The sequence below is a fragment of the Rhinolophus sinicus genome, chromosome X, assembly GCF_036562045.2.
Source record: "Rhinolophus sinicus isolate RSC01 chromosome X, ASM3656204v1, whole genome shotgun sequence".
In the NCBI taxonomy this organism is placed as follows: Eukaryota; Metazoa; Chordata; class Mammalia; order Chiroptera; family Rhinolophidae; genus Rhinolophus; species Rhinolophus sinicus.
The window spans coordinates 43,665,334-43,692,077 of NC_133768.1; the positions used below are offsets into that span (position 1 = coordinate 43,665,334).

Genomic DNA, 26,744 nt, shown 5'->3' on the forward strand with positions numbered 1-26,744 from the left:
AAGACAGAGCCAACAAGATTTCTTGAAGAGTTGGATGTGAAGTGTGAGAGAAAAAGAGGGAGTTAAGGATGACTCAACGCTTGGTGCTGCGCAACCAGGTGATGCCATTAACTAGAATGGTGAATTGCATTAAATATGATTTCTGATGATGCATTCTGGAGTTCCACTAATAATTGTGGATGGGACCTCAGGGCCCTTCTCTGACTTTAAACTGCCTAGTTATGGAGTCCAGTGGTGGTGGTGTGGGACGGTTGTTTTGGGTGAGTTATAGGCATGAAGCACATTTCTGGGAATCCCTGCCCTTTCTCCCCCAATTCTAGTCTGAAATCTCGAGACTTACACAGATGAGAGACAAAGAAGACTGAGCATACCGGGCTAGGCCAAACGGAAAGGCCCCAGAGACAAGGGATCTGCTGTAGCCACTTCAGTCCATCAACTATACGGAAGTGGGCGGCGCCAGAGAGGGCGCTGCAGAAACTTTCTTGGCGATTTGGCAACCTAGGGAACCACTTTTACTAGAAACAAAGTAAAGAGATGGGGTTGGGTATGGCCGGGCCTGGCCCGCCCGGAAGGAGTCTGGGTGGAGCCAACTATGAAAGCTTCGGAGCAGAGGGGGAGGGGAAGCCGCCACTAGCAACTAACCTCAGCTTCCCAAACTCAGCAGAAAGGTCGGAAGCATTTTTGGAAAGGCCAGGAGCCCCGTGATTCTGTCTGCCCGCCAAAGACAGACGAAAACCCAAGTTGTGCGATGCAGCTTTAAAGGGGCTGGTGATTGACAGAATGTGTAGCAGTGGATGGGGTGGAGCCGCTGGGTGGGGTCTGGGACCGGCAGCTGGGAGAAACCAAAAGGAAGAAAAAAGAAAACCATTGCCCCTGATATCGCTAATGCCGGGCGGGGGAAGCTAGCTAGAAAGGGAGGAAAAGAAGGGCTTTAGAGCTCACCTCCATTCCTACCCACGGTCAACTCTCTCAAACCCTTCTGTCTCCTTTTGAGATAATTAAAATCGAGTAGACACCGGCCCTAGTCGGTGCCCATTCCCTCTAACTCTTCCACTGAACTAGGTTTGTAGTACGAAGGAGTGAGGACCCCGAGTCCATCAGCTCAACCCCAGCCCCGCCCCGTCCGTTGGCCCTGGCCCCGGGCTGGATGAAGAGGATGCCTTCGGAGGCGCAGAATCCGAAAGTAAGTCCCTTTCATTTTGATTACCCACCCCTCCCCTTCCTTTTGCCCCCCCTCACTGGGGTATCACTGGACAGCAAAGAGCCGCCTTATAGAAGGAGACTCGTTCATGGAGGATCCAGAGGGTGGAGCAGGGTGGGGTAAGAAAAGGAGGGAAGGGGAGGAGGGGTGGCGCTTCAGAACCTAGGGGAGCTGCTACCCACGGGATAGGCGAGCTCAGTTTGATGTTTGTATGGTTAGAGCCTGGGTTTCCCCTCAAGTCATTAGAACCTCGACTTACCCCTCCAGGCGTTCTTTCTTTTTGTCACACTCCAGCATCCTTATCAGGTTGCTTAAAGCCTCTAGCTGTGAGTTGGGAGGGCTCCATCTTGCCTGACTTCTTAAAGGGACAGTGCACTAGTTCAACTGAGGGAAATCTGTACTGGAAATTCAATTTCGAGAAGGATGGCAGTGACTCGCCTTACTATGCAACTACGAGTGTTGTGGGTATTTGTATGGAGAGGACAGCTTTTTCTCCATACTAGCCTCCAAACTTGGTTCCAATATCTAGTTGATTGTCAGGTTGTGCACCCTGAGCAATGTTGCCAAGTTACACATTAGTTAACTGCAGTCAATTGGCAGTTTTAGCTGACAGATAAAATTTCTGTTTCCTGAGACATGCCATGGCAGTGCAGGTGATTTGAAAAAGTTAATTCATTCTACAAATATTTATTGAATGCCAGATTCATTGCCTGTGGCTGATCCCACTAAGTGGTGTCTATAATATGTCCAGACCTCATAGAGTGGTGTCACTGACTCCATTCTTAACAGATTGGTGGCCAGGGTTTGTTCCTAGGATATAGAGATGAATGTGGGAGTTGATTTCCAACATTTACCTAGCGTCTGTCATGTGAAAGTTCCGGTGGTTCATGTTTATTGTCTTTCCTTTAGTACCAGTCATCCACATGCCCAAGCCCAAGTGACTGGGAGATCCAGCAGGAAGAGATAGGAACTCAAGTCAAAATGGCATGCAAAAAGAGAGGGGCAGGATGCTTCAATAGGGAAGCCAAGCATAGCTTGGCTCATCTGCCATTGTCATGTCCATGTCCAGTCAGGAATATTGTGTTGGGGAGGAGGGCTTCACTATCTCTGTTCTGATGTTAAATAAAAGAACTGATGTGATGGAGACTTGTTAGAAGGCTTCAGATGAACCAGCGACATCTCTTCCATGTTTGTCTCTCACTTTTCTGCTTGGTGGTGGGGAGGGAGGACTGGATGGAGCCTAATGATATCACACAGGTTAAAGAGATAAAAATGTGTTGTTAGAGGTTTTAGGGCTAGTATTTCACTCTGAAAGTTTCTGTTTGGTCAATGGAATGATCCCAGTGCTCTGCAGTTTACCAATTTAGCTGTCTCTGATATTAAATGCAAGTCACAGAACCCCTCCTTTCTTTAATGTGTTGGGTTTCATTGCATCCCTAGTGCCAATTTGCATCAAGGGCATGTGTTAGTTCTAGGTTCCTAGGCAATATTTAGCTGAAGTAACTTCCTCCATCTCCTCTCTCCTCAATTGGTCTTCCAAACCTCAAAAGGACCTTATTCTTTTTTTTTTCCCATCAGGTTCTCTCTCTCTCTCTTTTTTAAAGTACCCTGTTTCCCCGAAAATAAGACTTAACTGGACAATCAGCTTGAATGCGTCTTTTGGAGCAAAAATTAATATAAGACCTGGTATATTATATTATATTATATTATATTATATTATATTATATTACATTATATTATAAAGACCCAGTCTTATATTATAGTAAACTAAGACCGGGTCTTATGTTAATTTTTGCTCCAAAAGATGTATTAGAGCTAATTGTCCAGGTAGATCTTATTTTTGGGGAAACATGGTAGTTTCAGGTGTACAAAACAATATAATAGACATTTACACCCCTCACAAAGTGATAACCCCCCTCCCTCAATTTACTACCCCTCGGACATTGTGTATAGCTGTTACAGTTCCACTGACTCTGTTCCTTATGCTGTATTCCACACCCTGTGACTATATATATATAAAATTATAGTTGACATTCATTGTTATTCAGCTTCAGGTGTACGGCACAGTGGTCAGGTATCTACACCGTCCATGAGGTGGTCTCCTTAATAAGACAAGTAAAAGGATCTTATTCTTAATGGCCATATCATTGAGTCCACTGGATTCAGATAAAGAAGAAAGCCTCACTTAGGGTTCTTTCTCCCTAAAGTCACTGGCCTATGGGCTCCTAAAAAGAAAGGATACATTAATTCAACTGGAACTCTCCTTGTTACTTTCATCAGTGGGAGTACAGTCTTGTCCCAGAACCAAAAACCACTTGTACATGTCACACCCACTGAACTCTGCTATCCACATGCTTGCATGGAGGGTGGGGAAGGAACTATGTGCTGGTTCCATAGCAAGCCTTCTGCATTTGGTATGCATGGAGTATGTTAGAGACTGCTGTGCTTCCATTTTAACATTTGATTGTCCCTTTGTGTTCATGTTGGTTTATTTTCCTTTGGGAGAGTTTCTAGTTGCAGGATACGGGAAACAGGCAGTTCATAGCTGTCATAAAATACCATCGCTGAAATATAGTTATTTTCTTCCTAGGACAATGAAAGGTTTGTGAACCCACTAACAAGTACCACAGGCAAGCAATATAAATCCTTCTCCAAGGTGTTGGAGTGGCTTCCCCAGAGCAATTTAAATTGTTTGGTGTCATTCATTCTGCTTCCTGGGATTGGAGAGAATTTCTGTTTATGTGAAGGCAAAAAAGGGTTCATGGGGGATAATTGCAAAAAAGACATTTTGTTTTCTCTCTCTCTCTCTCTCTCTCTCTCTCTCTCTCTCTCTCTCTCTCTCTCTTTCTCTCCTCACCCCTGTCTCCCTCTCCCTCCTTCTCTCCCCTCCTATTTTGCTAGTAGTTTTGACCCCCATTTCCCCTTCTAAAATGCCTATATCTGGTGGGCTAGGCTATTCTTGCCTAGACTAGTACAGCTTGCCTATGCATTTACTTTGGTCTGAGTTCCTTCCTAGTTGCTGCTCAGCCTTCAAGGGTAGGGAGCTGTGATATACAAAGGTATCTACACAAAAGTACATTGTGTTATAATATTCATTAATTAATCCATTCAACAAACACTGAGAATCCACTCTGTGCCATCACTGCACAAGACTGGGACATCTGAGCAATTAACAAAACAAAGCCCCTGCCCCTTTGAAGATTATATTCTAATGAGGATGGGTTGATGGAGGGGAAAGCCATTAAACAATAAAGGTGTTTGTTGGGCCATGATAAGGTGGGAGGAAAAAAATAAGGCACTTGAGATTGAGGAGATGTATGTGATATAGTTAAGGAAAACTTCTCTGACATGGTGATATTTAAGAATATATCTGAATGACGTGAGAGAGCCAGGCATGAGAATACATGAGGGAAGGATGTTCTGTACAGAGAAAATAGAATGTACAAAGGCTTGGTGTGTTCAAGGAATAGTAAGAAGGCCAGTATCACTGGAGTGGAGAAAAGGAGAATGGTAGGACAGTGCAGTTAGAGAGACAGAGAGGGTCTGATCATATACTACCTTGTAAAGATTTTGGCTTTTATTCTGAGTAACATAGAAAGCCATTTTTAAAGAAAATAAATAAATAAATCAACAATTATTTTACTTAAAATTCTACTCTAGTAAGGAGGCTGAATCTTCAATTGTTCACCTTAACATAATCAAGATGATTTATATTTTTATGCTTTGGGTACAATATTCCTTTGAAGAAAATTGCTGAATTCATGTCAACTAATATAATTTAATTTCATATTAACCATTGTTTTATAGCATAATTATCTTAAAAAGGTTTCAAACACATTTGAAACTACTTAAATTAAAAAAGTCTTTTCAACATACTTTAATAAAAAAATCACACTAAATTTATTAGCACTAGAAGAATGTTTAACCTTTTTAAGAAAACATCATGAGATTTTGTAGCACTGTTTTACTCTGTCGTGAAATTGTGAAAATTATTCACTCGGAAACTTAACTTTCAGTCTGGCTGGCACACATTATTTCTTCTAAGCTATTCACTAACCTTCTCCCCAAGTCCTTCCCAGTGGGGAAGTGTTTTCATGTATTGTTTCATTTAATCCTCATAATAACCTTGTAAAGTAGGTACTATTATCACCATTTTATAGACAAAAAAAACGTGAGGCACAGAAAAGTAAAGTAACTTACCCAAGGTCACATAGCTAGTAAGTGGAAGAGGATCCATTCTCTCCTACACCTTCTAAGAAGTTGTTCCATCAGCTTCCTTCTCTCCTCTCTTCAATTTCTTTTTCTTCTTTGGTTCTCCCACCTGCCCATCTGCCCCTACCTAATATCTCTAAAATTTATTGAAGACCTACTCTGTGCCAAGCCCTGTACTGAATACTTTACCAGTATAAATTCATATAATGCTCACAACAATCCTATGCAGTAAATACTATTATTTTCTACATTGAAATTGGGGCACAGAAAAGTCAAGCAACTTGCCCAAGTTTGCACAGCTAGTAAGTGGAAGAGCTGAGATTTGAACCCGAGTCTACAAATTCTATACTTTGAATGATATGCTATACTGCCTAATGTTCAGCTTGCAAACACATTAGTTCCCTGATCTAAATCAATCTTTCTTTCTTCTTCTTTTTTTTAAAGTAATTGGGGTTTTTGCAATATTTTAACCTTTTTTATTTTATTTTATTTTTTTTAAGATTTTATTGGGGAAGGGGAACAGGACTTTATTGGGGAACAGTGTGTACTTCCAGGACTTTTCTCCAAGTCAAGTTGTTGTCCTTTCAATCTTAGTTGTGGAGGGCGCAGCTCAGCTCCAGGTCCAGTTGCCGTTGCTAGTTGCAGGGGGCACAGCCCACCATCCCTTGCAGGAGAGTCGGGAGTCGAACTGGCAACATTTGTGGTTGAGAGGAAACGCTCCAACCAACTGAGCCATCTGGGAGGCAGCTCAGCTCAAGGTGCCATGTTCAATCTTAGTTGCAGGGGGCGCTGCCCACCATCCCTTGCGGGACTCGAGGAATTGAACTGGCAACCTTGTGGTTGAGAGTCCACTGGCCCATGTGGGAATCGAACCGGCAGCCTTTGGAGTTAGGAGCACGGAGCTCTAACCGCCTGAGCCACCGGGCCGGCCCTAAATCAATATTTTCTTTAACAATACTCACTCAAATCACCACCCCATTTTTTTTTTTTTTTTGCAGTTCCGTTTAAATCATTAATGAAACTGCTTTTGCAAAGTTACTTAAAGATCTCCTAAATATCATGTCCGGTACTCTCTCTTTAGCTTTTCAATATACTTGACGACTACATTTGAGGTTGTTGTACATTCCTTCCTTCTTTAAAACCTTCCCTTCCTTGTCTTACATGACAGTACTCTATCTTGGATTACCACCAACCTCTCTGACTGCTCTTTTCATTCTCTTCTCTTGCCACTCTATAATCCTTATTTGCGCTATCTCATCCACTTAAGAGTTTCAACTTCCATTTAAATGCCTGTATGACAAATCTGCATCTCCAAGCTGAATGTTTTTCCTGAGCCTGGAGCCACCCATTCATTCATCTGTTAACTGAACATCTTAACTTGATACATGACATTTAATATGTCTAAAACTGAATTTATCATCAAACCCTCCACTCTCATTTCTATCCCTGACCAATAATCACATAACCAACCAAACAAGAAAGCCTAGAGTCATCTATGACTCTTCCTTCTTCCATTCCAGATTTTGCTTCTTGAATCTTTGTATCCTCTCCATCCCTACTTGTAGTCTTTGCTTAATTTTTCATCATGTCTGACCTGCCCTATTAAAATAGCTACTTTACTGTTTTGTCTGCCTCCAATTTCCATGACCTTTGTTATGGGTTGAATAATGTCCCTCATAATGTGTTGGAGTCATAATTCCTAATACCACAGAATATGACTGTATGTGGAGACACAGTATTTATGGAGGTAATCAAGTTTAAATGAAGTTGTTAGGACAGGATTAAGATCCAGTATGACTGGTATCCTTATAAAAAGGGGAAATGTGGACACAAAGACAGACTCACATAGAGGGAAAAATGATATGAAGAGACATAGGGAGAAGACAGCTGTCTGCAAACCAAGGAGAGAGGCCTAGAACAGATCGTTCCCTTACAGCCCTCAGAAGGAGCCAACCCTGCTGATCCCTTGATTTTAGACTTTGAACCTCCTCCAGATCTGTGAGACAAATTTGTGAGATAACAAATTTCTGTTGTTTAGGCCACCCAGTTTTTAGTACTTTGTTATGGCAGCCTGAGCAGACTAATAGAGATTCCAAACTGGTCTACATATTAGGATATTTCTAAAGTACATGTTTTTATCTTGCCAGTCCTATGATCAGAATCCTTCAAAGACTCTACATCACTTACAATTTAGGATTAAAATCCTGCATTTTCGTAAGACACTTCACAGTCTGTCCTCAACCTACCTTTCATGATTATTGCCTGTGACTTTTCCTCATCACAGGAGCTACATTAAACTAACTGCTACTACTTGAACGTGCCATGGTCTTTCATAAATACCATGTCTTTGTTCATGCTATCAGCACTTCCAGAAATGTCCTCCTTCTTACAATATGTATTACCTCACCTCCACCTTTCCTTCTACCCCATCCTTCTCTTTTTGGTAAGCTCCTATGCATATCATGATAACCAATTCAAGTGTTATTTTCTCTGTGAAGCCTAGCTGCACCTTGAAGTATAGGTAGGATTTGGATAGCCAGAGTGGAGCGGAAAGGATATTCTAAGCAGGAAAAACCACATAACCAAAGGCAGTTAATGAACATCAACATAATGTGGGCTAGAGGAGAATGGAGTAGGGTTAGGGAGGGTAGGAGGTTAGAGAACTCTTTGCTTTTGGTGATAATATAGGTGGGGCAAAAGCAGCTGCTAGAGAGAGCAGCAAGGTCAGTATTCTCCCTCCATAGTGTCTCAGGGAAACAGCTAGTTCTCTAAGAATGTTATTATCTAGCTAATATCACCTGATGTGAGATGGTTTGTATTTTGTTCCTTGGAAAGTTGTATGTATTTCTAATAGCTCCCTGAGTGGGGAGCACTTTTGCTGGTCATTGATGGCATTGTAGTAGAGCAGTATATAAAAGGTGGAATATTTCATGAAAATATAGGTTTGCAGCTTTCTTGAAAAACTTGAAATGTATTGCATCACTGGGCCTATACTATTGCATAATGACAGTCACCAGAAACTGAGCAGCAGCTGCCCCTTTAGACATTTTATGTATTCATTTCTATTATTTGGTTGCAAAAGGCAGAAATTAGCTGGAGCTAGTTGAAGTACAAGAGGAATGTGACTGGATCTTGGGAATGAACTGGGTTTTGAAAATGGGAAGTTACTGGGAATCCAAGTTGATTTTCTTTCTATGTTTCTTATCTGCTTAACCCTGCATATCTGCTTATTTTTTCTCTCTTAGCATATTAGAGCACAGAGTGGGTAACAGATAGCTCCTTTATCTGCTGAGTTCATATGTTACAGTTCCGTCACACAGAAAGGTACTGGCTGGCTGTTTCAGTTCCAATTACCAAGTAACGGAATGTGCACTGATGGACCTGGCTTAAGTCAGTTGCCTACCCCTAGATAAACGATCTCTGGCCAGGAGGCTAGGGTCATATAATATAAACTAGGGGCACACATTTGTAAATCAGAGAGGAGTTGTAAAGGGATCATTATGTGTGGATCAGACTTCGAAATGTGTCCCCTGTACCAAGCATTATTTTGGTCCACTTTGTAGCAGCTTCTTATGTTCTCATGGAGGTCTTTCAACCTACTGCAGACAGCCTATACGATCTGCTTGCGAGGTTAAGTCCTGTTATTTTGGGAGTGTGTAGGGTTCAATGCACCCCCACTGGACTGGTCCTTTCTTGTGATGAATCTGTTCCTATTACTATACAGAGCAATTTGTTTTGGCCAAAGTTGCCAGAAGACCTCTCCCTGGCTTTCTTTTAGTACTTTGAATCCCACAGGGCTTCCTTCTTCCAGTAGCTTAAAATCATCTTATCAATCATTATAGTCACCTAAAGGCCAGTGAATAGGTCCTGGTGAGTGCATTCTTAAGGAGTTAACAGCCCTGGATAACAAGGGGTGGTAGTCTAAATGAGAGCACCTAATGGTGATATGCCCAGGACTGAAGAAATAGCAAAAGTTTCATTCATAAGTGTAATGCCTGGGCTGTAGAATTATACAGGATGACAGGGATTTACTGTGTTTTTCTTTCTTAGATACCCTTGACTCACAGGAGCTTTCCAAGTTTTGTGGTTTCCAGCTAAGGCTTTGCACACTTGTTGTTTCAATGATATTTTTTCTTTCAATTTTTTTGTTATTACCAAGCATTATTTAGTAATAGTGTCAGGTATACAAAGCAACGTAATAGTTAGACATTTACACCCCTCAAAAAGTGATAACCCTCCTCCTCCAATCTACTACCCCTCTGACATCTTATATAGCTGTTACAGTTCCATTGACTATCTTCCCAATGCTATGCTCCACCTCCCATTTATATATATATATATATATATATATATATATATGTAAAATTATAGTTGACATTTAACATTATTCTACTTCAGCTTCAGGTGTACAGCACCACATTGGTCAGGCATCTACACAGTCTATGAAGTGATCACCCTGATGCGTCCAGTGCCCATCTGGTACCTTACATAACCTTTGTAACATTTTTTATTATATTCCCCGTACTGTATTTCATATGCTCATGACTATATTGTGTCTACTAATTGGCACTTTCTAATCCCTTCACCTTCTCCCCCTCTCAGCACCACTCCTGTCTAACAACCAACAGTTTTTTTTCTATGTCTGAGTCTATTTCTGTTTTGTTTGCTCATTTACACTGTTCTTTAGATTCCACATATAAGTGAGATCATATGGTATTTGTCTTTCTCAGTCTGACTTATTTCACTTAGCATAATATTCTCTAGGTCCATCCATGTTGTTGCAAATGGTAAGATTTCATTCTTTTTTATGGTAGAGTAATACTCCATTGTATAAATGTACCAGTGTCTTTAGCCAATCATCTATTGATGGGCATTTCAGTTGTTTCCATATCTTGGCTATGGTGAATAGCGATGCAATTAACATAGGGGTGCATATATTTTTTTCAGAGTAGTGTTTTATATTTCTTTGGATAGATACCCAGGAGTGGAATTGCTGGGTCATAAGGGGGTTCTATGTTCAATTTTTTAAGGTACTTCCATACTATTTTCCATAGTGGGGGCATGAATCTGCAATCCAACCAAGAGTGCATGAGGAATCTCTTTTCTCCACATCCTCGCCAACACTTGTTGTTTGTTGATTTGATGATGATTGCCATTCTGATAGCAGTGAGGTGGTTTCTCATTGTGGTTTTTATTTCTATTTCTCTAATTAATGAGGATAAGCATTTTTTCATATGTCTGTTCGCCATCTGTGTGCCCTCTTTAGAGAAATGTCTTTTCATGTCCTTGGCCCATTTTTTTATTTTATTTTATTTATTGATTTTTAATTAAAGTTTATTGGGGTGACACTTGTAACTAAAATTACATAGATTTCAGGTGGATAATTCTGTATTACATCGTCTATAAATCCCATTGTGTGTTCACCACCCAGAGTCAGTTCTCATTCTAACACCATGTATTTGATCCCCCTTACCCTCATCTTCAACCCCCCAGCCCCCTTACCCTCTCGTAAACCACTAAACTATTGTCTGTGTCTATGAGTTTCAGTTTCTCATTTGTTTGTCTTGTTCTATTATTGTTTTTGGTTTATATACCTCATATCAGTGAAATCATATGGATCTCTGCTTTTTCTATCTGACTTATTTCGCTTACCATTATACTCTCAAGATCAGTCCATGTCGGCACAAATGGTCCTATACCATCTTTTCTTACCGCCGAATAGTAGTCCATTGTGTATATATACCACAACTTCTTTATCTCTGGGTGGTGAACACACAATGGGATTTAGAGATGATGTAATACAGAATTGTACACCTGAAATCTATGTAATTTTACTAACAATTGTCACCCCAATAAATTTAATAAAATAAAATAAAATAAAAAGTCTTATAGTTTTCAGCATATAGGTCTTTCACATCCTTGGTTAAGTTTATTCCTAGGTATTTTTTTTTTTAAATTTTATTTTATTAAATTTATTGGGGTGACAATTGTTAGTAAAATTACATAGATTTCAGGTGCACAATTCTGTATTACATCATCTATAAATCCCATTGTTTGTTCATCACCCAGAGTCAGTTCTCCTTCCATCACCATATATTCGATCCCCCTTACCCTCATCTCCCACCCCCCACCTCCCACCCCCCTTACCCTCTGGCAACCACTAAACTATTGTCTGTGTCTATGAGTTTCTGTTTCTCATTTGTTTGTCTTGTTCTTTTGTTGTTTTTGGTTTATATACCACATATCAGTGAAATCATATGGTTCTCTGCTTTTTCTGTCTGACTTATTTCACTCAGCATTATACTCTCAAGATCCATCCATGTTGTCACAAATGGTCCTATTTCATCTTTTCTTACCGCGGAATAGTATTCCATTGTGTATATATACCACAACTTCTTTATCCATTCATCTATCGAAGGACATTTTGGTTGTTTCCATGTCTTGGCCACCGTAAACAAAGCTGCAATGAACATTGGGGCACACGTGTCTTTACGTATAAATATTTTCAGATTTTTTGGGTAGATAGCCAGGAGAGGGATTGCTGGGTCATATGGCAATTCTATTCGTAATTTTTTGAGGAACCTCCACACTGCCTTCCATAACGGCTGCACCAGTCTGCATTCCCACCAACAGTGTATGAGGGTTCCTTTTTCTCCACAGCCTCTCCAACACTTGTTACTATTTGTCTTGTTGATGATAGCCATTCTGACTGGGGTGAGGTGATATCTCATTGTGGTTTTGATTTGCATTTCTCTGATGATTAGTGATGTTGAGCATTTTTCATATGTCTATTTGCCATTTGTATGTCCTCTTTGGAGAAATGTCTCTTCAAGTCCTCTGCCCATTTTCAATTGGGTTGTTTGTTTTTTGTTGTTGAGTTGCATGAGTTCCTTGTATATTCTGGATACTAGCCCTTATCGGAGGCACTGTTTGCAAAAATCTTCTCCCATTCAGTTGGTGGCCTCTTTATTTTGTCAATGGTTTCTTTTGCTGTGCAGAAGCTTTTAAGTTTCATATAGTCCCATTCGTTTATTTTAGCTTTTACTTCCATTGCCTTTGGAGTCAAATTCATAAAATGCTCTTTGAACCCAAGGTCCATAAGTTTAGTACCTATGTTTTCTTCTATGCAGTTTATTGTGTCAGGTCTTATGCTTAAGTCTTTGATCCATTTTGAATTAACTTTGGTACATGGTGACAAATAGCAGTCCAGTTTCATTCTTTTGCATGGGGCTATCCAATTCTCCCAGCACCATTTATTGAAGAGGCTGTCTTTGCTCCATTGTATGTTTTTAGCTTCTTTGTCAAAAATTATCTGTCCATATTTATGTGGTTTTATTTCTGGGTTCTCAATTCTATTCCATTGGTCTATGTGTCTGTTTTCTGCCAATACCATGCTGTTTTGATTATTGTAGCCCTGTAGTACAAGCCAAAGTCAGGAAGTGTGATACCTCCATTATTGTTCTTTTTTCTTAAGATTGCTTTGGCTATTCGGGGTCTTTTGTGGTTCCAAACAAATCTGATGATTTTTTTGTTCTATTTCTTTAAAAAATGACATTGGGATTTTGATGGGGATTGCATTGAATCTGTATATTGCATTCGGTAATATGGCCATTTTAACTATGTTGATTTTTCACATCCATGATCACGTAAAGTCTTTCCATTTCTTTGTGTCTTGTTCAATTTCTTTCAAAAATGTCTTATAGTTTTCAGCATATAGGTCCTTCACATCCTTGGTTAAGTTTATTCCTAGGTATTTTACTCTTTTTGCTGCAATTGCAAAAGAAATTGTTTTTGTATTATTTCTTTTTCTGAGATTTCATTGTTAGTATATAGGAATGCAATGGACTTTTGTACGTTGATTTTGTAGCCAGCAACTTTACTGTATTCGTTGATTGTTTCTAATAGCTTTTTGGTGGAGTCTTTAGGGTTTTCTATATATAGCATCATGTCATCTGCAAAGTGATAATTTAACTTCTTCATTCCCAATTTGGATGCCTTTTATTTCTTTCTCTTGCCTGATTGCTCTGGCAAGGACTTTAACACTATGTTGAAAAGCAGAGGTGATAGGGGACAGCCTGTCGTGTTCCTGAGCGTAGAGCAAAGGGCTTCAGTTTTTCACCATTAATTATGAGATTAGCAGAGGGCTTGTCATATATGGCCTTTATTATGTTAAGGTATTTTCCTTCTATACCTATTTTATTAAGTGTTTTAATCATAAATGGATGTTGTATCTTGTCAAATGCTTTTCTGCATCAATTGATATAATCATATGATTTTTGTCCTTTATTTTGTTTATGTGATGTATCACATTGATGGATTCTGGATGTTGAACCATCCTTGTGCCCGAGGATGAACCCCACTTGGTCGTGATGAATAATCTTTTTAATGCATTGTTGTATTCGATTTGCTAGAATTTTATTTAGGATTTTTGCATCTGTATTCATCAGAGATATTGGTCTGTAGTTTTCTTTTTTGTGCTGTCCTTACCAGGTTTTGGTATCAGGGTAATGTTGGCCTCATAAAATGAGTTAGGGAGTACTGTCTCTTCTTCAATTTTTGGAAGAGTTTGAGCAGGATTGGTATTAGATCCTCTTTGAAGGTTTGGTAGAATTCACTAGTGAAGCCATCTGGTCCCGGACTTTTGCTTTTGGGAAGGTTTTGGATGACTGATTCAATTTCGTTACTGGTGATCGGTCTGTTTAGATTTTCCAGTTCTTCATGGTTCAGCCTTGGAAGGCTATATGTTTCTAAGAACTTGTCCATTTCTTCTAGGTTATTGAATTTGGTGGCATATAGTCCTTCATAGTATTCTTGGATGATCCTTTGTATTTCTGTGGTGTCCGTGATAACTTCCCCTTTTTCTTTTCTGATTTTGTTAATTAGTGTCTTCTCTCTTTTTATCTTAGTGAGTCTAGCCAAGGGTTTGTCAATTTTGTTAATCTTTTCAAAGAACCAGCTCTTTGTCACATTAATTTTTTCTATTGTCGTTTTGTTCTCTATTTCATTTAGTTCTGCTCTGATTTTTGTTATTTCCTTTGTTCTGCTGACCGTGGGTTTCATTTGTTCTTCTTTTTCTAGTTCTTTGAGGTGTAACAAGAGGTTATTTCTTTGGGATTTTTCTTGTTTCTTGAGATAGGTCTGTAATAAATATAAATTTCCCTCTTAAAACTGCTTTCGCTGCATCCCAGAAATTTTGGGAGGATGCATTTTCATTGTCATTTGTTTCTATGTATCTTTTGATCTCTCCTCTAATTTCTTCTTTGACCCAGTCCTTCTTTAAAAGTATGTTGTTTAATCTCCATATATATGTGTTTTTTCCTGCTTTCTTTTTGCAGTTGATATCCTATTTCAAAGCCTTGTGATCATAGAATATACTTAGTATGATTTCAATCTTCTTAAATTTGCTAAGGCTGATTTTATGTCCCAATATATGGTCTATCCTTGAGAATGTTCCATGTACACTAGAAAAGAATGTATAGTCTGATGTTTTAGGATGAAGTGCTCTATAAATGTCAATTATGTCCATTTCATCTAATGTGTCATTTAGGGCTGCTATTTCGTTATTTATTTTCTGTTTGGATGACCTATCCATAGCTGTCAATGATGTATTTAAGTCCCCTAGTATAATTGTGTTTTGGTCAATTTCTCCCTTTAGTTCTGTTAGTAGTTGCTTGGTATATTTCGGTGCTCCCTGATTGGGGGCAGAAATATTGATGACTGTTATGTCTTCTTGTTGTATAGTCTCCTTTACCATTATGAAATGTCCATCTTTGTCTCTTGTTATCTTTTTCACCCTGAAGTCTGTTTCATCTGATATCATTATGGCTACACCTGATTTTCTCTGGGTACCATTTGCTTGGAGTGTCAATTTCAACCCTTTCACTTTAAGTCTATGCTTGTCCTTGTAGCTGAGATGTGTCTCTTGGAGACAGTGTATGGTTGGGTTTAGTTTTTTGATCCAATCTGCTACTCTGTGCCTTTTTATTGGTGAGTTCAGTCCATTACATTTAGGGTGATTATTGATATGTGAGGATTTCCTGTCATTTTATCTTTAGTTTTCTGGTAAGGCTGTGTCTCCATTGTTTCTTTGCCTTATTGTTGTCTATTATTTCTGTGTGGTGGTATTCTATTATGTTTGCCTCTGTTTCTTCTTTTATTACAGTACATATTTCAGTTCGGGATTGTTTTTGAGTGGTTACCCTTAAGTTTATGTAAAAGAAAGTTTGATATTTAGAGTATTCCATTTTCTTCAGCACGCTTCCTCTCTCCATTCCCATATTCCAGTTCAGGCCTTTACTCTCACCCTTTTCATGCTGTGGTTTGCACAGATTGTCCTTGTTGATGGTGGTCTAATAGCCTCCTTTAGTATTTCTTGTAGTGCAGGTTGTGTGTTGGAAAACTCCCTCAACTTCTGTATGTTGGAAAGGTCTTTATTCCTCCTTTATATCCAAAGGATGTCTTTGCTGGATATGTTATTCTTGGCTCATAATTTCTCTCTTTTAATAGTTTGAATATTTGGTTCCACTCCCTCCTGGCTTAGAGTTTCTGCTGAAAAATCTGATGATAATCTAAGGGGCTTTCCTTTGTAGGTTACCGTCTTCTTTTCCCTGGCTGCCTTGAGGATTCTCTCTTTGTCGTTGATTTTAGACAGCTTTAATATAATGTGCCCTGGCGAAGGTCTGTTGGGATTGAGGTATAGGTGTTCTATTTGCTTCTTGGATTTGAGTATCTAGTCTGTCCACAAGTTTGGGAAGTTCCCATCGACAATTTGTTTGAATATATTCTCTGTTCCTTCTGTCTTTCTTCTTCTTCTGATATGCCCATTATTTTTATATTGCTATTTCTGATGGTCAGAAAGTTCTTTTAGAGTTCTTTCATTTCAGTCTCAAGTCTCTTTCTTCTTCCATCAGTGTCATTTCCAGGTTTCTATCTTCAATGTCACTGATTCTTTCTTCCATCTGGTCAACTCTACTACCTAAGCTGGTTATTTCATTCTTAATTTCTTCTATTGAGTTCTTAATCTCCAGAAATTCTATTTGGTTCTTTTTTTAAAATTTCAATCTCTTTCGTAAAATGCTCATGTTGTTCTTTGATTGTGTTTCTGAGTTCATTAAACTGCCTTTCTGTGTTTTCTTGCATCTCATTGAGTTTTTTTCAGAACTGCAATCTTGAATTTTCTGTCATTTAAGTCACATATTTCCATATCTTTAAGTTCCTTTTCTGGAGACTTTTCACTTTCTTTCTGAGCTGTCTTGTTGCCTTGGTTATTCATGACAATTACTGATTTATTATTTCTCTTCCTAGACATCTACAGGAGTGGCTTCTGCAACAGGTTGATAGGAAGAGGTCTTTCTTTTGTTTTCCAGTACTTGTTGGTAGAATGTGTTTTTTTTTTTCTCCCTCACACGGTAGTGCTATGTTTCCTCTGCACTATTCCAGCTTCTCACACAATGGGGAGATTCCCTGGGATATAGGCTTCTCCTCTATTGATAGTTCCCTGGTTAGCAGGGCGCAGTGTCCTGGTGGGTATGCGGAGAGCTTTTGAAGTTCCAAAGCTCTTCCTGCACCAGATTCAGAGCCCGTGTGTTTCAGCAGTTCTGTTTACTCCTGTAGGGATCCGCCCTGATAAGTGGGGCCTGGGGTGGGGTGAGTTGTGAGAGGTGGCCCAGAGCAATGGCTGCGACCACCACCACAGCCGGTCCTGTTTCCACAGCTCCCTCCCCTCGCCAGAACTAGTTGGGCTGGGAATCTGTGTCTGTGGTCCACAATTCTCAGAACAGCAAACATTCTGTTCTTTTGATCTGACACTGCTATTGTTCGGCTTCTAGCACTTGTCAGGTGGGGTCGGGGTGAGCTCTGGGATGGTAGGGAGGCGGCAGCTTGTTTCAGTGCCTAAGGCTTCCGTTCTCTGCTTGGCAGTGAGGGCTTAAACCACCGTTTTCAGCCTTCTTCCCTCAGTCTTTTCTCCGAGGTCTCTGCCGTGAGCGTTGGGTTCAGCCGTGTTATATGCTGCCCCCTCAGCCCTGTGGGCCATAAGCGGAGCCCTAGCAGTCCGAGTTCTTCCCTCTCCCGCAGCTGTGGTAGTTCCGGGATGCAGCGAGCTCGGAGCACTGAGCTAGGTCTGAGTCCTGCACCTGCGTGGCTCCGTCTCCGCACTTCACCCTTCCCTCCTCCTCCAGTCTTGAGATCGCCCATCTTTAGGTGAATTTAGCAGTGGACCTTTTCGTCTTGCCTCTCTGCTGTGCAGGGAGTCCTTTGTGGAGTTATGGTTGTTCTATTAGTTGTAAATTCCAGGGGAGATTTACAGAGGTTCACCTCACACCACCATTTTGATGATGTCTCCCCAATTCCTGTTCTTTTTCATTAAACCCAAAGGTCATGTTTAGAGTAAAACTGTAACCCTTGTACTTTGTCAGATCTCCCCATGCACTCTCTCATTGCACCTTGTCAGATCTCCCCATGCACTCTCTCATTGCACTTTGTACTTCTCATTTTTAGCACATATAAAATTTTAATTATATCTTCACAAAAAAAATGTTTTCAAAATTTTGTGTAAATACTCATGTGAGGGATTGCTGGGTCATATATTAATTCTATCCTTAAGTTTTTGAGGAACCTCCATATTGCCTTACGTTGAGCTTTATTTATAGTGGCCAAGACATAGAAACAACCAAAGTGTACTTTGATAGATGATTGGATAAAGAGAATGTGGTATATATACACAAGTGAATATTATTCTGCTATAAGAAAAGATGAAATACTGCTATTTGTTACAACATGGATGGATCTTGAGATTAGTATGCTAAGAGAAATAAATCACACAGAAGAAGTCAAGAACCATATGATTTCACTGATTTGTGGGATATAAAACTGAAAGCAACAAAGGAACAAGATAAACAAAGAAACAGAAACTGATAGACACAGACAATAGTTTAGTAGTTACCAGAGGGTAAAGGGAGAGGGAGGTGGTAGATGAGGGTAAATGGGGACAAATATGTGGTGATGGAAGGAGAACTGACTTTGGGTGGTGAATACACAATGTGATATATAGATGATGTATTATAGAATTGTACACTTGAAACCTATGTAACTTTGCTAACCATTGTCACCACAATAAAATAATTAAAATTTTCAAATTAATTAGTGTTCATTTTTAGTGTCTACCATCCCCACTAAACTTGTCGTCTCTGAGAGCAAAGACTGTTTTTGTTTTATTCATCAAAGTACTTAAAATGGTTTCTCCACATGGTTGACACAATATTGGTTGAATCAATTAATAGGTATCCTAAAGCATTTGAGTGTTTGGTGCAGAATAGGTACTCAATTAATATCTCAAGAAAAGATGAAATAGTAGCATTTGTGACAACATGGATGGATCTTGAGATTATTATGCTAAGCGAAATAAGTCAGACAGAAAAAGTAGAGAACCATATGATTTCATTGATATGTGGTATATAAAACTGAAAACAGCAGAAGAACAAGATAAACAAATGAAAGAACAAAAACTCATAGACATAGACAATAGTTTACGGGCTACCAGAAGGTAAAGGGGAGGGAGCTCTAAAAGAAGATGGACGTGGTCTAATATATGGTGATGGAAATAGAACTGACTCTGGGTGGTGAACACACAATGTGAGATATAGATAATGTATTACAGAATAGTACACCTGAAATATATGTAACTTTATTAACAGTTGTCACCCCAATAAACTTTAATTAAAAAAAATAAAAAAACAAAAAGAAGTTGTGGTATATATACACAATGGAATACTATCCGGAGGTAAGATGATATAGGAACATTTGTGACAACATGGATGGATCTTGAGAGTATAATGCTTAGCGAAATAAGTCAGACAGAAAAAGCAGAGAACCATGTGATTTCACTGATATGTGGTATATGAACCAAAAACAACAAAAGAACAAGACAAACAAATGAGAAACAAAAACTCATAGACACAGACAATAGTTTAGTGGTTACCAGAGGGTAAGGGGGCTGGGAGGTGGGAGATGAGGGTAAGGGGGATCAAATATATGGTGATGGAAGGAGAACTGACTCTGGGTGGTGAACACACAATGTGAGATATAGATAATGTATTACAGAATAGTACACCTGAAATACATGTAACTTTACTAACAGTTGTCACCCCAATAAACTTTAATTTAAAATAAATAAATAAATAAATAAATAAATAAATAAATGTCTGTTGAATGAATGAATGAGTGAGTGAATGCATAGATAAAGGCTACAGGTATGTTGTTCTAACTTGTCATGCTATGCCTATAAACTGCACCTTAGCTCAATAACTAACCTCAATCCAATTTACTCCCATGACTTTGAAGCATCCACTAAGGCTATCAGTCTAATTCAGAATGGCTTTCTTTTCAGATATTTAATTTGTGCTTAGACCAATATGATTCAAAAGAAAGAGAATGGTCTTCTCTGTTCATTGGGAGAATATGAACATATACGAAACAAAAAGAACAATCCAAAACTGTGTATGGTATACAATTTAATTGCATGGCAGTGTGGAGTGATTGAAAAAGTACTGGACAAGATGATCAAAGACCTCATTTCTAATTAGACATTGTTGATTTACATCTCTGACATATCTTCTCATACTTTATTTCTTCATTCCTCTTCCTGGTGGCTGATTTTTAACAACCTTATAAAACAGATTTATGTTTTGCTTATTGTGGACTGTTGCTGCCTCTCCTTTGAACAATCTATGTTTTAACCTTTTTTCTCATTACTCTTTGTAGCCTGAAAATTATTCTTCATGACAGAAGGACAACAACAACAAAAAAGAAGAAAATGGAAGGTGAGGAACAACTTTCCATATGACATTTATCAAATTTATACTACTGACCTTTTGCAAGTTTCTACCTATTCCTTGCTTATTTTGCTCTGAACATAACCAAAGGATGGCCTTTCTGTTACCGTTATTATTATTTTTGCAACTATGGAGGGAAATCAGTTCCAATTTCTTTTCAGAGTAAATGGGAGAGGAAACTATCTGGAACAGAGATTAAGAAACCAGAGATAAAATGATTTGTAGAAAAGAAAATAATACTTATAGAGTAGTTGTAAAGGTTTAAATGCACCAGTAAATGTTAGGTGTTTGGAATAAAGCCTAGCACACAATAAATACTTAATAAATGTTGGCTATTACTATTTGGATGGTAACTATGATGGTAGTTGGATCAGTAAGTATTCCAGCAAAAAAATAGATGCCACACTCATATCGAGTAATTTAAGGATAGTTTAATACTAGAACTACTTACAAAGGTGTGAACAAGGGATAAGGAAACCACAAAGGGTAATGTAATACCCTGAGAATAATAACAGTAGGTGCTATTAGTACTCTTATGCCTGAATGGGTGCAAGTAGGGAGTGATTCCTGTAACTCTGAATGAGTAGCTACAGCTATTCTCCTAGAAGCTGGGAGAATAAATGGCTCAACCACACTCTCTTCTCTCCTTCCAAATCCTGCTGGTACCTCTAATTGGCCAAACCTCAACCAAAAGCAAGAGAAGAGTGGAGCCTGTGGATGGAGTACATATAAGCTAGCCTCCAGGGACACAAAGCAGGGTGGACAAGGTCGAGGTGTGGATCTGGAGAACAAAACAGGAACTATCACCACAGTCATGATACAGGTATAGAAGGTATGGTCTTCTAGGTATAGAAGATAAGTTGTAAGGAATTTATGGTATGACCAACAACTCACCTATGGAAACACCTGGAGATTTCTGTGGGAAGATATGTATATTAGTATACAAATAAAAGTCACCCACTTTGTCCCAAGGTTTAAGTAATGACTAACCCAGAATGCTGCTGCCCTGATGGAAGCTTGTCTATACTCTATAAAGGTTATATGTATATTTCTTTAGACTTTTCTTAGTCAAATTACCTTAGACCACTCTTGAAATCCTTTGTACCATTTTAAAGGAGCAGCTGTGTTGCTGGTGTTTAAGCGATGACTGAGGAAAGCGGTATGTAAAAGCGAGAAGAAGGTTGTTTCACCAGCTGATACTAAAAAATGACTGTAGGCTTAAATAGTCAACATTGTACACCTCTCTTCCTCCACCACTACCTTTCCTGATACTCCATTATTTTATTATCAAGGAATGATATGGCTACATACAATTAAGAGGTAAATTGTGCCTGAAGACTTCAGAGAACACTTGAGTTGTTAGAAATCAGGGACAGTTTTATGAGAAGTATGACTTTGAGCTAGGCTTCGAATAATAGATAAAGGCTTTTAAAAAATATAAAGCCAGTATTTTTGTTTTATCTCATCTTATTTCCTATATGATTTAAAAGATAAATTCATAAATCATAATTATACATCTATGTTAATGGGAGCGCACAGGGTAAAAATGTGTTTTTCTACATGTATAAAGATATCCTTTGTTGCTGTTGCTTTTTTTAATAGTGCAACTTATGTGTTTCAAGAGGACACAAAGTTGGTAGTATTTACAGTCTTTTAAGATAAACTGCTTTTCAATGAGAGCTTGGTTTCTGGTACTTTGAGGTTCAGAAGACATAGCTAGAAAATCTACTACTGTGAAAAATGAAGACTGCTAAAATCAAATGGGAGGGGGTACTCTGTGTGTGTGTGTGTTGTGTTTGTGTGCATATATTTTGATTGCCATCTGTCCTTCAGGCATCAGAAGGAATTTAATATTTTGTCTAGATATCGTTAGGCACAAAAGATATTGCAGTACAACTTTGATGCTATATGCATTCTGTCATTTTGCTAGCACTGATATGGTTCTCAGGTCCACTATTCTATTAGATCTATTAATCCATTTATGTTATTTTTTGTTGTAACTCTCACAAAGTGAAGTGCTTTTTACCAAGAATGTGCTTCAGGTCTACTTTCTATTTTTAAGACTTTGTATTTAGTTTTCATAAATTGTCCAAGATTGTGGTGGCTATAATTTTGTATTGGTCATAGCTCCTTTTCTTTTTTTTTGAGGTAAGAACACAACATGAGATCTACCCTCATGTTAATTATGACAGTATAATGTCCTCAGTGTTCTCCCACTTTGTCATATATGGCTGGATTTCCTTATATTTTAAGGCTGAATAATATTCCGTGGTGTATGTATGTGTGTGTATGTATACATATATATGTATATATGTGTGTGTGTATATATATACATGTACACCATGTACATATAACATTATACATATACACACATATATATACATATATACATATATACATATATACATATATACATATATATATATATATATATATATATATATATAAACACACACATGTGGTGCCAAAAATGTATACACATCTTAAGAAAGGAAAAAAATATTAAAATTGTAATACTCAATATATACTGATAACAATGGATGAATACAAGTCACATTTGACTTTTGCAATTACAAGAGGTGCTCAAAGTGGTTACCATCAGCATAATTTTAATACAGTTTTTTCCTGTCTTAAAATACATATATGCTTTTTGGCATCGTGTGTGTGTGTGTGTGTGTGTGTGTGTGTGTGTGTAAATATATATTGTAGAAATTTCTTTATCCATTCATGCACATGGACATTTTGGAGGGACATTTAGGTTGTTTCCACATCTTGGCTATTGTGACTATTACTACAGTGAACATGGGAGCACACATATCTGTCATCCTAATTTCAATTCTTTTGGATAAATAACCATAGATGCCATTGCTGTATCATATAGTAGTTCTATATTTAATTTTTTTAGGAACCTTCATACTGTTTTCTATAGTGGCTACACATATTACATTCCCACCTTAGGTAACGAGGGTTCCCGTTTCTCCATATTGTCACCAAAAGTTGTCTCTCTTTTTTAAAATTTTTATTGAGGAATATTGGAGAACAGTGTATTTTTCCAGGACCCATCAGCTCCAAGTCAGGTCGTTGTCCTTCAATCTAGTTGTAGAGGCCACAGCTCAGCTCCAAGTCCAGTCACCGTTTTCAATCTAGTTGCAAGGGGCACAGCCCAGCATCCCATGTGGGAATTGAACCGGCAACCTTGTTGTTAAGAGCTTGCGCTCTAACCAACTGAGCCATCTGGCCACCCTAAGTTGTCTCTTTTTAAAAAATAATAGCCATTCTAACAGGTGTGAGGTGATATCTCATTGTGGTTTTGATTTACATTTCCCTGATGATTAGTTATGTTGAATATTGAGCACATTTTCATATACCTGTTCGCCATTTGTATGCCTTCTTTGAAGAAGTGTCCATTCAAGTACTTTGCCCATTTTTTAAATTCTTTTCTTTTTGCCAATGAATGGAAACAATTTCTTAAATATTTTGTATATTAACCCCTTATCAGATATATGGTTTACACATATCTATCCCATTCTGTAGATTGCCTCTTCACTCTGTTGTTTTTCTTGCTGAACAGAGAAGCCTTTTTCAGTTTGATGTAGTGCCACTTGTCTAAATTTGCTTTTGTTTCCTTTGCTCTTGGTATCACATCCAAGAAATTATTGCCAAGATCAGTGTCATAAAGTTTTTCCCCTAAGTTTTCTTGTAGGCATATTACAGTTTCAAGTCTTACATGTAAGTCTTTAATTAATTTTGAGTTGATTTTTGTTTATGGTGTAAGATAAGGGTTCAATTTCATTATTTTGCATGTGGATATCCAGTTTTCCCAATATCATATGTTGAAGAGACTATCTTTTACTCATGGTGAATTGTGGGAGTCCTTGCTGAAGATTAGTTGATGTGTGGATTTATTTTTGTGCTCTCTACTCTGTTCCATTGTTATATATGACTATTGTAATCTCAGTACAATACTGTTTTAATTATTGTAGATTTGTAATATATTTTGTAATCAGAAAGTGTGTTGTCTCCAGGTTTGTTTTTCTTACTCAAAATTACTTTAGCTATTCAGGTCTTTTCTTGTTCCATATGAATTTTTAGAATTGTTGTTTCTACTCATGTAAAAAATGTAATTGGGATTTATGATAGGGATTGCATTGAATCTATAAATTACTTTGTGTACTATGGACATTTTAACAATGTTAGCTCTTCCATTTAATGAACTTTGGATAGTTTCCATTTGTGCTATTTATTTATTTATTTATTTATTTTTAAACATTAATTTTTTAAAACAAATTTTTATTGGAGAATATTGGGGAATAGTGTGTTTCCCCAGGGCCCATCAGCTCCAAGTCCTTGTCCTTCAATCTAGTTGTGGAGGGCACAGCTCACTGGCCCATGTGGGAATTGAACCAGCAACCCTGTTGTTCACAGCTTATGCTCTAACGAACTGAGCCACCTGTCCACCCTCCATTTATTTTTGTCTTCTTTAATTTCTTTCCTCAATGTTTTGTAGTTTTCATGTACAAGTTTTTCAGTTCTTAAATTTATTCCTAAATATTTTATTCTTTTGATACTATTATAATTGGGAATGTTTATTTTTTAATTTCTTTTTTGGATAGCTCATTGTTAGTGTATTGAAACACAATTGACTTGTGTATTGATTTTGTATCCTGAAACTTTACTGAATTAATTTATAGATTCTAGCAGGTTTTTTTTTTTTTTTTTTTTTTTTTTGGTGTTTTTTTTTGAGTCTTTAAGGTTTTCTATACATAAGAACTTGTCATTTACAGAGCTAATTTAATTTATTTCCTATTTGGATGCATTATATTTCTTTTCTTCCCTAACTGCTCTGGCTAGGACTTCTGGTACTATGTTGATTGAAGTGATGAAAGTGGGCATCCTTTCCATGTACCTGATCTTAGAGGAAAAGTTTTCAGGTTTTTATTTATTTATTTATTTTTTAATTTTTTTACCATTGAGTGTGTTGTTAACTGTGGGATATTCATATATGACTTTTATTTTGTTGAGATAATTTTCTTCTGTTCCTAGTTTGTTGAGAGTTGTTATCATGAAAGAATGTTGAATTTTGTCATATGCTTTTCTGCATCTGTTGAGGTAATATTGTAATTTTTATTCTTTGTTCTGTTAATATGGTATCATATTGATTCATTTTCCTATGTTAAAACATCCTTGAACCCAAGGTTAAATGCAACTGAATGGGAGAAGATATTTGCAAACAACACCTCTAATAAGGGGCTAATACCCAAAATATATAAAGAACTCATACAACTGAACAACAACAAAAAACTCCAAACAATTCAATTAAAAAATGGGCAGGCCACCTGAACAGACTTCTCCAAAGAAAACATACTAATGGCCAACATATATATGAAAAATGCTCAACTTCACTAGCTATTAGGGAAATGCAAATCAAAACAACAATGAGATACCACCTCACACTTGTTAGAATGGCTATTATCAACAAAACATGTAATAAGAAGTGTTGGAGAGGTTATGGAGAAAAAGGAACTCTCATACACTGCTGGTAGGAATGTAAATTGGTACAGCCACTATGGAAAACAGTATGAAGTTTCCTCAAAAATTAAGAATATGGGTGCCAGGGGTGGCTGGATGGCTCAGTTGGTTAGAGCACGAGCTCTGAACAACAGGGTTGCCGGTTCAATTCCCACATGGGCCAGTGAGCTGTGCCATCCACAACTAGATTGAAGACAACAAGCTGCCGCTGAACTTTCAGATGGGCAGCTGGAAGGCTCAGTTGGTTAGAGCATGAGCTCTCAACAACAAGGTTGCCGGTTCAATTCCTGCATGGGATGGTGGGCTGTGCCCCCTGCAACTAAAGATTGAAAATGGCAACTGAACTTGGAGTTGAGCTAAGTCCTCCACAACTAGATTGAAGGACAATGACATAGAGCTGCTGGGCCTGGAGAAACACACTGTTCCCCAATAAAAAAAAATTAAAAAATATGTTAAGGCTATAAAAAAAAAAGAATACGGGTTCCGGTCAAGATGACAGAGTAGGTAAATGCTGTGCTTGCATCCTCTCATGACTACATAAAATTACTACTAAACTACAGAACAACCATCAATGAGAATCACCTGAAGTCTAGCTGAACCAAAGCCCTACAACTAAGGACATACATTAGAAGACACCTCAAGACTGGTATGAGGGGTGAAGACATGGAACAGGATTGTCCCATACTCGTGTGTGACCATTAAAAATTGGGAGAGATATCTCAGCTAAAGAGGTCCCCCCTGAAGAAGCAAGGGGTTCCAGTCTCACACCAGACTCCTGAGCCTAAGGTTTTAGTGCCTGGGAGAGAAATCCTCTAACTTCTGATTGTGAAAACCAGTAGAGATGTGGCTGAGTGAGACTAGGATGGCTGCATTTCCAGGTGATCTTCTTAAAGGGCCCACACATGGATTTACTTGCTGATGCACTCATTTACTCTGAGCTCCAGCACTGGGGCAGCAGCTTGAAAGGTGTC

General features: G+C 38.3%; 1 protein-coding gene across 6 annotated transcripts in view; it reads left to right on the plus strand.

Annotated features, from left to right (window-relative positions):
- Positions 1-486: 486 nt before the first annotated feature.
- Positions 487-26,744, plus strand: part of KLF8 (KLF transcription factor 8) — a 199,043-nt gene continuing 172,785 nt past the window's right edge. For 5 of the 6 annotated variants that reach the window (XM_074323664.1, XM_074323663.1, XM_074323665.1 and 2 more), the window contains exons 1-2: positions 675-1,183; positions 20,174-20,232. Coding sequence is in view for 3 of the 6 variants with exons in the window: in XM_074323667.1 (XP_074179768.1) it covers positions 20,191-20,232 (42 nt within the window). In the remaining 3 variants the exon portion in view is untranslated. The other variant, XM_074323662.1, reaches the window with a different exon arrangement.